This window comes from Semicossyphus pulcher, unplaced genomic scaffold (genome assembly GCF_022749685.1).
Source record: "Semicossyphus pulcher isolate SPU_LCO1_2020_fin unplaced genomic scaffold, fSemPul1.0.p SCAF_5, whole genome shotgun sequence".
NCBI classification, from domain to species: domain Eukaryota; kingdom Metazoa; phylum Chordata; class Actinopteri; order Labriformes; family Labridae; genus Semicossyphus; species Semicossyphus pulcher.
The window spans coordinates 24,407,501-24,423,495 of record NW_027211726.1 but is presented as its reverse complement, the minus strand read 5'-3'; the positions used below and the strand labels follow the sequence as shown (position 1 = coordinate 24,423,495).

Below are 15,995 nucleotides of genomic sequence, written 5' to 3'. Positions count from 1 at the left end.
ATACTAGGCTTACACTCAATGTAAAATAAAATAGGCAACAGACATTTCAAGGGCAGTTAAAACGATAAGAACTTTATTTTTCAATCCTGTGTAACAAACATGACATTTATTATTATTTCCAGTTTTTTTATTTCATTGCCAGAGGACTGATTTAATTTCAAGTGTTTGTTTTCAACCCTTTTATAACAAAATGAACATGCCCTTAGTGCAATTTTAAGGGCGTATTTTCAAACTCAAATAAAAAACAGATTTTTTTCTAGAATGTGGTCCCTTGTGTATTCAATTACATGAGATATTTGGGATAAAGCAAGAATCCAAAAACTTAACAAAAAAAATAAAGATATGGCACATTGTAGTTTAAAGGACAGGAAGCTTCTTATTCAATAACATTCCTGAGCAGAAATGTCAATGCACAGTTTTTATTATTTATATAGTCTATGGTTGTACTTAAATGGTATATTGTTTTGTACTTGTAATTGACTCATGGCGCCACCTGCTGTTGTTTAGGGCGAATTACTCCGAACATTTGTGAGAAACTCCTCAGCACAATCATGGTGGGATGTTCATACCAAAAGTCACGTGATTTTTTTGTACTTGTAAGATATGTTTTTTTGTACTCTAGGATATATATTTTTGTACTTGTAAGACATTCTCCATTTGTTTCTGAAGCGTGATGTATTGTGTATTTGTTTGATAGGTATGTTTTGTATTTGCAAAACAAAATATAAAGCGTGATGTATTGTGTATTTGTTTGATAGGTATGTTTTGTATTTGCAAAACAAAATACATTAGTTTGTTAATGGTGTTTTGTATTTAACCATACCATACAGTGTTTGTTTGTGAACGGTAGCTGTGAGTAACATAAACGTTAATGAATTACAACAGTAAGGTGTGTTTTTAGCTAGCAAAATGAACTACGCCGTGCACATGGCAGTATATCAATGAATACATTAGACGAACATTAGGTATTTAAATTGCAGAAAATTTGCAGTTCTGAAATTAGGTCTGAAATATAAAGAACTTTTGATTTTACTTACCGTGAAAAATGCCAAGAGGCGCTCTCGTCTTCTTTTGCCTGCACTGAGGTAGCAACAGCCGTTTGATTCGTCGAAAAAGCGGGGGTGGGAGTTAAGGCTGAAGGGTTTTTCTGATTGGTAAGAAATGGAGAGGAGGTCCCGTTTGATTGGCAAGAAATGGAAGCCGGGTAGAGCGGCTTTCATTTGATTGGTAATATATGGAGAGAAATGGAGAGGGGGGATTTTGGGATTGGTAAGAAATGGACGGACTTGGTGTCCCTGCTCCAGTTTTTGTATGTCCGTTTATTATGTCTTTCTCCCTGTATAAATTAACAACACAAAAGTGGCAAAAGATTGTAATTCTGAGCCTGATTACACTTGCTCAAACCATATTTTGTTAGTTACAGTGACAACCCAAATTCATTATAGATTGTCTAACTTGTGTATTGGTATTCATCTGTGTCTGTAGTGGATGCTCTAATGTAACATTCTGACCCAAAGGGATAGTCCACAACTGTCATCCAAAACCCTTCTGTCAAATTCAGTGAATATCTCCTTACGATCCTCTATAGCTGTCCACTCTGTCTGCTCAATTACACTCAATTACACTGTCTGCTTAATTAGGCATACACTTTCCAAGCCAATCAACACATTACCTCAGGAGCAAGGAAAGGAGGGTTGTAATAAGATTGGCTTTTGAGCAAAAACCTCAGATGACATCACAGAAATTTAACTTTCATTGATTTTATAATGAAATTCTTTGATTTTGTTAATTGACCAGTCCAGGGTGTACCCCGCCCTTCGCCCAATGACAGCTGGGATAGGCTCCAGCCCCCCCGCGACCCTGAACAGGATAAGCGGTATAGATAATGGATGGATGGATGGATGGATGGATGGATTTTGTTAATTGTGCTAAAAATGTGCTATTTCCCCAAAATACAGAGAGCAGACAGCGTTGGAAACAGAGGAGAAAGTGGGGATAGCAGGAATTGAACCAGGATCGACCGCATGAAGATCTCAGACCTCTATTAATAAATTATCCACTGACCTAAACCAGCACACACTTATATCTTTCATTCCAAGGGTACCAGGATCACGATAGTCAGTCAGTAGGTGGTACTTTTTTGCAGGTTGAGGCTTATCTTGAACAGCCTGCTTTGGAGTTATAAGGGGAAATTGTTAGGCTTGTTAAGTTACCTTGGTGATGTACACCGGTTAAAAAAAGCACAACCTTCGTAGTACTGAGAATACCCTAGGTTTCATTGCTAAACTGCAAATTTGGCTGTCAAACAAGCCAGCTGCAAACAAAAGTATATTTGTAAAAGGTGGTGTAGGAAGAAAAGACTTACATGGTTATAGCTATGACATAGCGTAGGGGTTAAGCTAACAGCCTAGGAGCTGGTGGAGTGGAGTTCAAGCCCTGATGTGGGCATCCCTTCTGTAAATAATAATGTAAATAAATGATGAACATAGCTACTACATATTTGATTAAGTGAAATTGTAGTGTGCCAAAGTGGAAGTATATTAATTAATTCTGTCGTAGGCACAGGCCACGCCCATGTGACAGGTATCACACCCCTGTCACAGGTATAAGCCATACCCCCAAAACAGGCACAAGCCCTGCCCATGTGACAAGCGCAGGACATGCCCCCATGACAGGTACAAGGACACGCCCCGTCACAGACATAAGCCCTGCCCCCAGAACAAGCCCCGCCCATGTGACAAGCACAGGCCACGCTCCTGTGACATGTATTAGCCAAGCCCCGTCACAGGAATAAGCCACGCCCCATCACAGGCACATACGCCGCCCCCAAACAAACCCCGCCCATGTGACAAGCACAGGCACGCCCCCGACACAGGCATAAGCCACGCCCTCAAAACGGGCAACGCCCCCGTGACAGGTACAAGGCCACGCCCCATCACAGACATAAGCCACGCCCCCGTTACAGGCACAGGCCACGCCCCCCTGACAGCCACAAAGCCACGCCCCCAAAACTTAAGCAGTTTGGAGTAAATATATTCATCAGTGAGCAAGCTATTTAAATCATGGAAATATGCATATTTCACCCTCACATACTGTTCGGGTCAAATTTTACCCGTTTTCACATTTGACAGCAAAAAAGATACAAAAAAATACAAGCTGCCATTTCAGTGACAGACATCATGGCAGCAAGACTGAATGTCCAACAGGCCCTGGATCTACTCTTTCAAGATGAGTCTGATACTGATTTAGAGGAGGACGTGTCAGAGCAGGAAGACAACGTGGAAGAAAACTCCCCACCCGATGAAGATGACTCTGATGGAGAGGAGCAGACAGCAGGGCAGACATTTATGTCAAAAAACAGTGCTATCTGTTGGTCATCACTTCCACATCATGTTGCAGGCAGGATGACAGCAGAAAATGTCATTCGAATGACTCCAGGACCCACAAGACTGGCCATCTCCCATGCAGCTGACATTTTGTCAACATTCCAGCTTTTCCTCCCTCCAGCCATTGAAAAAATTATCATTGAAATGACAAACGTGGAGGGCGTTAATCGTTATGGTCAAGAATGGAAGACCATGGATGTGACTGACCTACATGCCTACATGGGGCTTCTAATACTGGCTGGTGTGTACAGATCCCGAGGTGAGGCTGCTTCCAGTCTCTGGAATGCTGAGACGGGAAGACAGGTTTTTCGAGCCACCGTGTCCCTGGAAATGTTCCGTACCATATCAGCGGTGCTCAGATTTGACAATCATGAGACAAGACCTGCATGGCGTGCCACTGTCAAACTGGCAGCAATCAGGGATGTCTGGGACAAGTGGGTGGAACAGCTGCCTCTCATGTACAAACCTGGCCCTGATGTTACTGTGGATGAAAGACTGGTTCCATTTAGAGGTAAGAATGGTCTTTTCTCGTTGACTAATTAATCTATGCTTCAGTATACATGGCTGTGATATCAAATGGTCAGATTTCAGATCAGATTCTCTTTATTTCTTATGCACTTCCATATATAAAATACATTGTAAAAGCACAGGCTAGAGCAGTGGGATTGTATAAATAAAATGGATAGAACAAAAAGGTAAATGGTTTTCCTCTTTTTTCTGTTTTTCCAGGTCGCTGTCCATTCCGCCAGTACATGCCAAGCAAACCTGGAAAATATGGCATCAAGTTATGGGTTGCTTGTGATGCATGTTCAAGTTATGCTTGGAACATGCAAGTTTACACAGGGAAGCCAGCTGGTGGAGCTCCAGAGAAAAAACAAGGCATGCGTGTTGTACTGGAAATGACGGAAGGGCTGAGAGGACACAATGTGACCTGCGATAACTTCTTTACATCTCATGAGCTTGGTCAGGTGCTGCTGAAGAAAAAAATCACAATGGTTGGCACTGTGAGGCGGAACAAACCTGAGCTGCCACCTGCCCTAACTACAACAAGGGGAAGAGAGGTCTTTTCTTCTAAGTTTGCATTTACTCAGGACACCACAGTTGTCTCATACATGCCCGAGAAGAACAACAACGTCATCCTTATGAGCACACTACATAAGGCTGCAGAGGTGAGCGCACGGGAAGATAAAAAAACAGCTATCATCCTTGACTACAATGCCAACAAAAGGCGGAGTGGACAATCTTGATAAAGTAACAGGCACATACAGCTGCAAGAGAAGAACCGCCCGCTGGCCTCTTGTCATATTCCACAACATAATTGAAGTATCCACGTACAATGCCTTTGTGATTTGGAGTGAGCTAAACCCAACCTGGCGGGCAAGCAAGAGGAACTGGAGGAGGTTCTTTTTGGAGGAGCTTGGAAAGGCCCTTGTGGCTCCTTGCATGCAAAAGCGACAACACCTCCCCCGCACAGCAGCCTCAGCAGCATTTGTAAGGGCAGTGCAGCAATCTGAGCCTGGCCCTGATCAAGAAGCAAACATGAGGGAACAGAAGAGAAGGAGATGCAGCTTCTGCCCTGCAAAAAAAGACTGTAAAACAGGGACAACCTGCTGCAAATGTGGAAAACACGTGCAAGATCCACACACGGAAAGTGTCCCACCTCTGCTTTGAATGCAGAGACTAGTTGACTATAAGCACTTTATATCTTATGATATAGCATTGAGGACAGAGTTCAGTAGTTATATTATGAAGTCCAAAAGTTCCAGAATGTTGATGTCATTTTCAAGGTCAATAAAATATATTCAAATCATTATGGCTTTTATATTTTCTATTTCTTACATATATTACATGACATTATACTGTGTATAATAAGATATTTTTCACCAAAAACGAGTGGTGTAAAACTTAAAAAATACACTTTCCCTGCTCTTTGAAACATTTATGAAGGATTTAAACATTCTGAATAGGTTTGTAGTTAAAAATTTGGTGGAAATACTTGCTACAAGGGAATTCTTGGTCCGGGTCAAAATTGACCCAGACAATACTGTGAAGGTACAGAATATACCCAGTATGTAAGGGTTAATACAACAAGTCACTAATAATAGAGTGAAGGGATTTTCTATGGGATTTTACCAGAAATGTATGACTGTGAATGTTGTGAGAGGATAACATTGACACAATACAAGCAGTTTTGAGTCAATATATTTATTAATGAGCAAGCTATTGAAATCACCACATGGAAATATGCATACGACTGGTCACCAATATGTATCATATCACTGATAATGGAGTGAAGTAATATTCTGATATCTGCTACGTGCTACTCATGGTGATTCATGTTGGGCCTCTCTTTAAATAACATAACAAAGAGTCGGTCTAGACCTGCTCTTTTGTAAAGTGTCTCGATATAACTCTGGTTATGATTTGGCGCTATACAAATAAAATTTGATTGATTGATTGATTTGATATTTTCTGAGTGACCCGCTGGGGTGTTGTACTATCACTCTGAAGTGAAATGAGTGTGTGATAACAGGAACTTTCCTTTTAATCCTAATCTGAAATCAAAGGAAAAGGTGCTTATTTTTGACATTTTAGAAGGCTTTAATTTTGAAATTACACATCAGAATCATCGTGACAAGTCAGATTCATTCTAATATGTATTTAATTCAATGTAATAATCTCGAATATTTTCATGTAAATAAATGTCTGTTAAGTCACTATCTATCGACGAACGAGGTAACACAATGGTGTTTGAGCCTATGGCCTACTGATGAAAGCCTTTACATTTGCAGCAGTATTATCACTGACTGGTGCTGTGTTCAAAATGCCATACTATACCAGTACGTACTGATTTGGCCAAAATGTAGTATGAAGTATGCAATATGCAAACAAAAGCAAAATGTGCAGTATTCCAAAAATACCCGGATGCCGTACTGATTCGGAGAAAATCTCCAGTATGCATCAGACCAGTCTACCTTGCCTGCTGTATCCCACGATGCAAAGCGCTGGAATTCAGGAGGCTCATCTCACTACACAGCATGGAGACCCATCCGCAGAAAGCCATCGTGACTGTGTGCTGGTGCTTTGGATGGCACACACATGCCAATCATCGCCCCGGTGAGCTATCCCACCGACTACTATAATAGAAAAGGATGGTACAGTGTTCTTCAAGGACTGGTAGACCACACTTAAAAGTTCCTTGATTTTGATGTTGGCTGGCCGATTATGCCTACAGTTACCAACCACCTAATAGAGCCATTCCCAGAGGGTACAGTGACCAAGGGCAGCCTACTACGCCTGCTTGAGCCGTGCATGCATCCACGTTGAGCAATCATTTGGCTGCCTCAAGGGTTGTTGGTGATGTATTATGAAAAGATATGACTCTCAAACCAAAAATGTTAAATATGTTGTGTCTGCTTGTGTGATGTTGCACAACTTCTGTGAAATGCAGCAGGTAATCTATCAGGAACACTAGGAAGACATGTTGGAGCAGCCAGAGGTAGGACCAGAGCAGCGTGATGCACCTGCTCTCTGCCAGGCAGAGCGCATCTGGGAGGCCTTGGTAGCTCATACCCATAAGTGTAATCAAGACCCATGTCAGATTGAAATAAGAAACATTTATTTTAAGTGCAGAGAATCCTTCACGTTTTTGAACTTTGCAATTGACATTCAGTTTCAACTTTCTTTGTTAAGACTTGTTGGTAGCTACTTTAATATAAAATAAACACTTTAGTTGTAAAACATATAGAAAATGTGCAAAATGCTTTCCCCTGAAAATAAAAGGCACATGTCTGATATTTGCAATTGACAAAGATCAAATTGCTATGAAATAGCTTCTTGGTCATTTCACCTTTTTCTGCTTGACATCAAAATCAAATAATTTTTTCTGAAACAGAAAATATCTTAAAAAACAGTCATACTGCCATAACTTTTGTCTTGCGTTTAAACTGTCAACGGAATATCTAAAAGGCAATATAAGAACAAAATGCTTTTCTGTAGTGGTGGTCGGTTACAAATGTGGTTAGGCACGAATAACAGAAGCTAGTTGGGTGGGTTATTGTAGAGGAGCACCTGATATGCTGCTGGGGCAGGGGGCCCAGGGGCTGAAAATGTCAAATCCATGCTTTCAGCTGAAGGGCCTTGGTGAGAAAGTATCTCAATATAATGACTTACGGGACTATTTTGGGCTTCCATACCTAAAGGGCTAAGATGCTTTGTGAATTACTTTTATCTTTACCAGGATCTAGTCTTGACTTTAAGGGGAAATTTTTAGAAACGGTATGATTCGAATTTTGTCACTAGGAGCAACTCTTTGTACTAGGAAGTTTTATGAATACAGCCCCTGAAGACTGACACAGATTCGTGCCTTGCTTAGAAAATACATCAGCACACAACTGAAACCTATGTCTTTACATTTTCTTGTCAATATGAAGGTGTTACCTTTTATGCTATTTTATAGTTTTTTTGTTAATGCTCTTTCTTTGTTAGAATGTAAATACCCTTCACGTCGTATTAAACATCTTAATAACACTATTTAAGAATAGTAAAACAACGCTATAAAATAAAAGGATGTAGATAAAAAATATATACAGTATATATGGTTCCTTCTTTAAGGCAAACCCAAAGGGATTTGAATAGCCTACTGCGTGCTAGAGTTGAGTATTACAGTTAGAGGGCGTACCACCGTGTAGGGCTGAATACCATCCGACACAGGAAGTACATCACCTTTCTCTTCCGCTGCAGTTACGGAGCCTGAAACACGAGTGTTCATCTTTTCTGCCTTTACGGAAGGCGCAGTAAATATTCCGGACTAAGTGGCAACTCCTAGGTGACAAAAATGGTAAGTTTATTTATTGGTCTCTATCAGCTACGAGGCGTATCTTACCCCGAATGATTCTTTCACTGAAACAGTTTGTCGGTGATCTAGCGTATCTACGCCGGCCAACGTTAGCTTAGCTGTGAAAGTAGCCAACGTTAGCATAAGTGTTAGCTTCAAGATGATTCACGGACAGATAACTAAACCTAGTAAAAGTAGTTGTCCTGTTGTCAACGATCACAGTTTGATTTGTTTCTTTATTCATACTACCTCATTGAGACCTGCTGAAGAAGATGCACATCTATTTCTACCTCTAGTTAAAAGCTGAAGGCAAGCGTAATTGGTAAGACTGCTCAGATGCTGATGCTTACTCTTGTCCTCAGAAACCCATTCTGCTTCAGGGCCATGAGAGGTCCATCACTCAAATCAAGTACAACAGAGAAGGAGATCTGCTTTTCTCTGTAGCCAAAGACACGGTGAGTTGATTGTTTTTTTTATATGCTCTGACGCCTGCCATTATCTTTTTATTCCACCCGCAAGTTTGTTTGGTATTAACTCATTTGGTGTACCTGTTTTAATTTCTCCCGTTGTAGGTAGCCAACGTGTGGTACTCTGTCAATGGCGAGAGGCTTGGCACCTACAATGGACACACAGGAGCTGTGTGGTGTGTTGACTGTGACTGTATCATTTCAAGAAATGCACCTATTTGAAATATAATGTTTGATGTTGTATTCATGAGATATAGTGACTGTGACTGTTATCTTGTGTCATACATGTTGGGTTCCTTAACATGTCCTCTCTCAGGGGACACTAAAAATGTATTGACTGGATCAGCAGACAACAGCTGCCGACTGTGGGACTGTGAGACTGGTAGGTAGAAACACACTATAGTGTAAGTTTTCATAAATCGATTGTTCATCTACTAACCCCAGCCCCTCTGTGCTGCACAGGTAAACAGCTTGCTCTGCTCAACACCAACTCTGCTGTTAGAACGTGTGGCTTTGACTTCAGCGGCAACATCATCATGTTCTCCACAGACAAGCAGATGGGTTACCAGTGCTTCCTGAACTTCTTTGACCTGAGGGATCCACAGCAGATTGGTACATACCAACCAACTCAGACACACTGCTTTCATTTAGCAGACACTTTCATTCTTTACCTGAAGTTGTTGACCGTAAAAAGTGGTTACTAGACCAAAGAAACAGGCAAGCCACATCCAGCTTTCACCAGAGTTTGTCAAGGATCAAGAGTAAATCATTAGGCATTGTATTAATTTGATACCGGCCTACTTAACATTTTAAAATCGCACATTATAAATCTCATGGTTCCCCTTCTTGCCATTATGTCTAAACTTGTGTCTCTGTCTAAGAACATATAGAGATAGTTAGATATTGATGTTATTTATGCAAGGTTGTTAAAAATCAATCTTTTCCATCTTTTTTATAAATGCAAAAGTAAGAACTGTAATATTAGTCTTTAATGATTCCAGGAGCTAGAAAAAGTCAAAAAATCATTGATGCCATTTTGTAAATTAAAGCCTTTTAATCCATTTAAGTGTGACTGACATGGATTGCAAAATGGAGGAAGAGAGAGAAAATAGTGAGGGGCGAAAAGAAAAGACAGGCCAGAGAAACGACCAAAAATGTTAAAAGTTGGAGGTTGTTTGAAGATGTAACATTACGAAAACTAAGCAGTATGTTTTTCAGAAAACTCAACAAGCCTGTCATCAATGCTTCAGCATCTCAGCAGAATGCTTTTAGAGTTTTCATCTACTTCATACAGCGTACCAGACCCAAGTCAATGCCCACATTAGCAGCCAATATCAATCTGTTAAAAAGGAGGCTTCATAATAATATAATGTCTGATAGCCTGATCTAGCGTCAGGTGCTCCCATCACTACAAAACACACTTTAAGTTGTTGATGAAGTTTTGTCTTGCAACGACTCAGCACGTTGCTGGCACGTGTCCATGAATAATTGTAACACAATCCTTTAATTGACCCTCCCTGACCACCATCGGCGTCCTCACGCTTCTGTTATTAATCTCATGTAGCAGGGCTCTAGTGCGCCAACAATCTGTAAAGTACGCGTTTACACTTTAACTGGTCGCACCGATGCTGCATGTAGCAGGTTAGGAACAGAGCAGCTGTTAGAAACGTGAACTGTGACTGTGGGCTTCCTCTGCTTACTGCTATTCCTCCTTCGGTCACACAGCCACCCCGGCAACCCGGTGTTGTGCCGCGGCTATCTGGGGGCTGCCAAACGGGCAACTGATGCTACATTAGCTGCCCGCACCGGCTAATAGGAACTTGCTAGCTACAGCAGCTAATTATTGAGTTTCCATGGTGTGGAGAGATGCATTTCCACTTCACTTAGTCTCGCCATCACTGCATCTAAACTGAGTATAAACGTGTACCACTGTCACTACGGGAGGCAGAGGAGAAGTGAAAGACCTGAGACACCTAGCATTCAACAGCAGAGGCTATTGCTAATAGCCGAGCTACAGTACAGTCACTAGCAGAACTGTGGAGCTTGTAAATGAATGATCAAGCAGTCACTGCTCTCTCATCTGACAGGCTGCTGTCACTGTGTCAGTGGATTAATGAGCTGCACTAATAAATATTTATTTTGTTGCGGCGATGAAATAAGTACTCAAGAAAAAGAGTAATATCAGAGTGTATTAATACTCCATTACGAGCAACAGCCCTGCAATAAAAACTTAAGCAAGAGATAAAATGACGAGGATCAAAATATTCTTACAGCACCATAACTTAAGGTAACCTACTCATTGTGCAGGATGGCCTATTTCAGAATAATATGTTTAATATCAGTGGATTATTATCTAAATGTGGAGCTGATGACTTTATATTTTTCTTTAAATTCAGTGGAATAAAAGTAAAGATAAATACACAAGCAAAATACATTACCTCAATATTACACTGCTACTTTAAGTTCAGTACTAAAGTAAATGTTTCTTTTTAGCACTGTTAATTATTGACATTATATCTAATAACGTTTTTATGGCTGGTATATATTAATATTAATATTGTGGCCGCTCACATTTTTTTGCTTACCTGCCAATGGCAGCTAGACCAAAATGTTAATTTTGGACCCTGATTACTGTACTACCTTATTTCATTATCAGGGTTTTTCCTGCACAGATAATTTTTTGGCGCCCCCCAAAGAGGTTTAAGCTAGCGCCAAAGGAAAATCACCAGCACCAAAATTGGAAGAATTAAGAATGGAAAAAACAAAACATCAAATCATATCTGAATGTTTTTCTGTAATTTATCAAACAACTGTTGAACAGGCAGAACGTAAACTAAAATAACACATCTTACACTTCTGACTTCCAGCCATCAACTCTCCTCTCATCCACAGCCACTATATTTTACACATGCGGCTGACGCTGCATTATTTTCACTGAAGCTGAACGCTCTGCCGTTAAGCTAGTGCTAATGGAACGTCCTTTGATTTCTTATAAAATAGAGGTCGTTTTATTTCTGATGGAAAGTTTAAAGCGCTGAGTTACAACTGCTATGGACTGTTTTTTATCATGCCCTGCCTCCTGAATCCCTCACCTAAAGCAAACAGAGTATTTCCATAAGGCATAAGAAATAATGTATTTACATGTTGACAGTTACACTGTTGAAAATTATATTAATAAGCAGGAAAATCCTCTTAGTAGTATTACAATTTCTCTCCCTCTCTTTCTCTCTGCAGAGGACAACCAACCCTACCTGTCAGTACCTTGCAGTGATTACAAGATTACCAGTGCTGTGTGGGGACCTCTTGGAGAGTTCGTCATCGCGGGCCACGAGAACGGAGAAATCAATCAGTTCAGTGCCAAGGTGAGACAAGCACTCTGTCTGGAGACTACTGGGAATGTAAAAAAAATTAATGTAGCACTGGCTGGAGGCTTAATACTACAGAACAAAGTAAACAAATCTGATGTTGGTTGTGGATGCAAAAACAATAAGAGAAACACAGTCAGTTTGAAGTTATTAAGAGTATTTAGTATTAGACTATAATCGTACCATCAAAATCTCCAATCGTTGCATCCCTGACGAATAATCATGGTTTCACTATTATTATGCATTAATTAATTTCACAACATTTCTAATGGATAAAATCACATGAACACAGACTGTAGAAGGATAAGATAAGATATAACTTTATTAATCCCGAAGGAAATTATAGTGCCAGATAATGCAAAATGCAGTACAAAATTAGAGAAATACAAAAAACAACTCAAATATAAGATAAAATATAAAGTGTATGGGTTAATTGAAGCCAACAAATGTTTACAAACTACTTGCATAAAAAAGAAAATTGAAAAAGATAAAAGATATCAAATGCAATAAATAAAAGACACAAGACGACAAGGAGCGACTCTAGCAAGCTGCCGCCCGGGACTGCACCGGAAGTGAAGCAACGTTTAAACGGTCACTGACTAAAGCCCTTGAGATGACTATTGTGTCATCCATGAACTACATGCCGCTTTACTGCTGTTTGTTTTCGTTGCACTGAAAGCCCATCTTTCACCACTATGCAGTTGATTGTAAGTGACAGGTTTATTTATATTTTATTATATTAAATTCACTACCAACTCAATGTTTCATCGTAATACGTAACTTCACTCGTTACTTCAGTGGATACAAACTTTGCTGCTTTGTCCCTCTGCCATACTAAAGCTAATATAGCATAGCCTCCATCGCTCTTGATAAGCATGGCACATAAGCTGGTGCACCACAGGTGTCACTTTGTTTTTGCTCTGTACGGGTTGCGCCAAAAATAATGTACAGGCCCCTTTTTTCAGACTGAGAACAGAAACACCCGGTGATGCGGAGCCTTTACGATAATATAAGCTTGATATTTTACAGCACGTTTAATAGCGAAACCTGTTAAGTATACAAAGTATATCAATTTGAAATATCTAATACAGATCTCCAGTTTGGCCTGAAGAAAATATGTTTCATTGTAATTCAAAAATTTTAAACTTCAATGTTGTGGCTGTGTTATTTATGGACAGTCTGGGGATGTCCTGAAGAAGGCCAAGGAGCATACCAAGCAAATCAATGACATCCAGACATCAGTGGATCTCACTATGTTCATTACTGCCTCAAAGGACAACACTGCCAAGGTAAAAAGCCTGTCTGCTCTCCTGGTACTCAGACAGGACACAGACAGCAAAAGCAGCATTTTGATCAAACAAACAGTTAGTTTGTCAGTTTAGTTAAAGCTAATGTTTTTATTCATTATCAGTGTGTATTTGGTTTACATAATCCATCTATTTGTATATGTTATCCGAGTTTGTGTCTTGTCATGCTTGCTATTATGATACCATACCATACCACCATTTTATACTGAATGTTATCTCCTGTGTTTCACTGAAGCTTTTTGACAGCACTTCTTTGGACCACATTAAGACTTTCAAGACGGAGAGACCTGTCAACTCTGCTGCCATCTCCCCCATTATGGATCATGTAAGTGAAGACTGGAAAAGTTATGTTATGTAAACAAATAAGGGCTCTGCACATAATGACCATATAAAATCGTATCACATCAAAAACTTTAGTGTGTGTGTGTTGCAGGTGGTGATGGGAGGTGGACAGGAAGCCATGGAGGTCACAACTACCTCCACCAGGATTGGCAAGTTTGAAGCCAGGTGAGGAAAAGTTTTGCTGATTACAGATGTAATGGAAATACCCTCTTTAACCCATTTGGTTACACCTAATGATTGGCCCATTTCAGATTAAGTAAGTAACAGTAACCTGCCTTTCTTCCATCATCAGGTTCTTCCATGCAGCCTATGAAGAGGAGTTTGGCAGGGTAAAAGGTCATTTTGGTCCCATCAACTGTGTGGCATTCCACCCTGATGGCAAAAGGTAAAAGTCAAACAGACTTAAAATTGCACTGTCCATGGGTCTGGTCAAAACATCCTTGTCTGTTTCACTGCTGACATTTTCCTTGTACTGTGGTTATTGTTTACAGTTACAGCAGTGGAGGAGAAGATGGATATGTAAGGATTCATTACTTCGACCCTCAGTACTTTGACTTTGAACTAGAGGCATAAAATCAGGCTCCTTGACCCCACAGCTTCAACTAACATCGCAGTCAGGAAGGAGGAGAGACAAACTAAGTTCAATTGCATTCCACTGACTACCTTGTCTCCTTCCCTTACTCTAAACTGAAGAGAAGTAAGGGTACAAGTGGGAGCTGGAGAGGTTTACTGGCTGTAATTTAATGTTCACAGATTAATGAAATTAAAGGTAGAGGTCATTTCAGTGACTACAGTGTCTGTGGATTTTTTAAGGTATTTTAACAACATGCCTTGGGAACTGTAATGATGGGTTTAGAAATAAAATGTTCATACCCTTGATGTAAAAATCTATCTTGACTTGAATTTAAACTCACTCTGCCTGACTCTTAAGTAAATAAAATCAGATACCACAAATAAGTAAAATTTCACTTTAATTAGCGGGAACCTTAGTGATTTCATTGCTAACTGAGACCTACATAAACAAGGCGATCGTCAAAGCCTGCTCATAGTTTTTCCCTCAGCAGTAGCAGTAGCTGCCGGCTCACGCTAGCTTCTACTCCGGAGTACATCAATCTACGGCAAATATACAAAAACAGCTAGATGTCTCACTGCATTCCTTTTGAAAATTGGCAGGTTGAGCTTGAGGTAAACGAAAACAGACATCATTATGGATTATTGGATACACGTCAGTATTTTAGTTTGGAATATCCCAAATTTATTTTTAATCTGGAAAAATCACACCGCTGTTTGAGGCCGGCTCCAAGGGTCAATTCCCATTAGTCCCCATATGAAATTGCCCAAGCATAATTAAACATGTTTACAGCATTTCTTTTTTAAATGGCTTTGGCCTTTATAGCCAGTTTCTCTAGTTATGACGACTCAACTGTTTGAATTAGGGCTGTACGATAAATCGTTTAACCATTGCAATTGCGATGTGCACAAGTGCAATAGTCATATTGCAGGACGTGCCGATTGTGAGGCAAGTTATTAAAGTCTCATATCATAAAACAGTATGATCGTGACTGTATGGACATGAAAACTGCATTTATCTGGTACAATTTCCTGATTTTTTTTTAATATCGCAATAAATATTACAGAACAAAAAGTTATCGCAATGTCATTTTTTCCCAATATTATGCAGCCCTACTTTGAATTATATAAAGGCTTCACGTTATGCATAATTGAGGGCATAGTTGCTTTCAGTGATAGGTGGGTGCCACTATCCAATCCCAACAATTAAAACAAATTCAACCAATCTGTGCAGTCTGGGCAACCTCTTAATTTTGTCCAATCTAGGTGTTTAAGTTTTCAGACTAAGAGAGAGAAGGAGAGAACAAAAAAACAGAGGGTACCAAAAAGCATACTTGCACAAGTACATAACTAGGGATTTTTAGGAATTTTTCTCCCTAGACTGTACATCTGGGGTAACAAAAGTATATATTTCCTATTGTGTGGGTATCTTGTACCAAAGAAGCTGGATTTCTTAGTATAGGCTATGTCTAAATACTAAGGCTGATCCCGGCCCTGGATTTCCAAGGCACACTTCCTCTCACAGAAGGAGGGAAATCATGCCACCAAATCCAGTCAGAAGTGATGAGGACTCCTGTTGCTGGAGTAAATCGTTGTAAAAAGGCTTCTGCTGTTCTAAGAGAGCACCTACAAAGGCTTTGTCCAAATGCTCATGGACTCCTTCAACAAGACTAGATCGGCTCTTCAATGAGCTATGTGACCTGTGAATGAAACGACTTTTA

The 15,995-nt window shown here is 40.1% G+C and overlaps 1 protein-coding gene and 1 pseudogene across 1 annotated transcript; both read left to right on the top strand.

Annotated features, from left to right (window-relative positions):
* Positions 1-3,179: 3,179 nt before the first annotated feature.
* On the top strand, positions 3,180-5,057 carry LOC138609439 (piggyBac transposable element-derived protein 4-like; annotated as a pseudogene).
* Positions 5,058-8,133: 3,076 nt separating this feature from the next.
* Positions 8,134-15,343, top strand: eif3i (eukaryotic translation initiation factor 3, subunit I). Its single transcript, XM_069681234.1, has 11 exons — positions 8,134-8,226; positions 8,586-8,678; positions 8,796-8,883; positions 9,007-9,072; positions 9,153-9,302; positions 11,925-12,052; positions 13,234-13,344; positions 13,598-13,687; positions 13,796-13,869; positions 13,997-14,089; positions 14,196-15,343. The coding sequence occupies exons 1-11, from the start codon at positions 8,224-8,226 to the stop codon at positions 14,275-14,277; spliced, it is 978 nt and encodes a 325-aa protein (XP_069537335.1). The 5' UTR covers positions 8,134-8,223; the 3' UTR covers positions 14,278-15,343.
* The last annotated feature ends 652 nt before the right edge of the window (positions 15,344-15,995 follow it).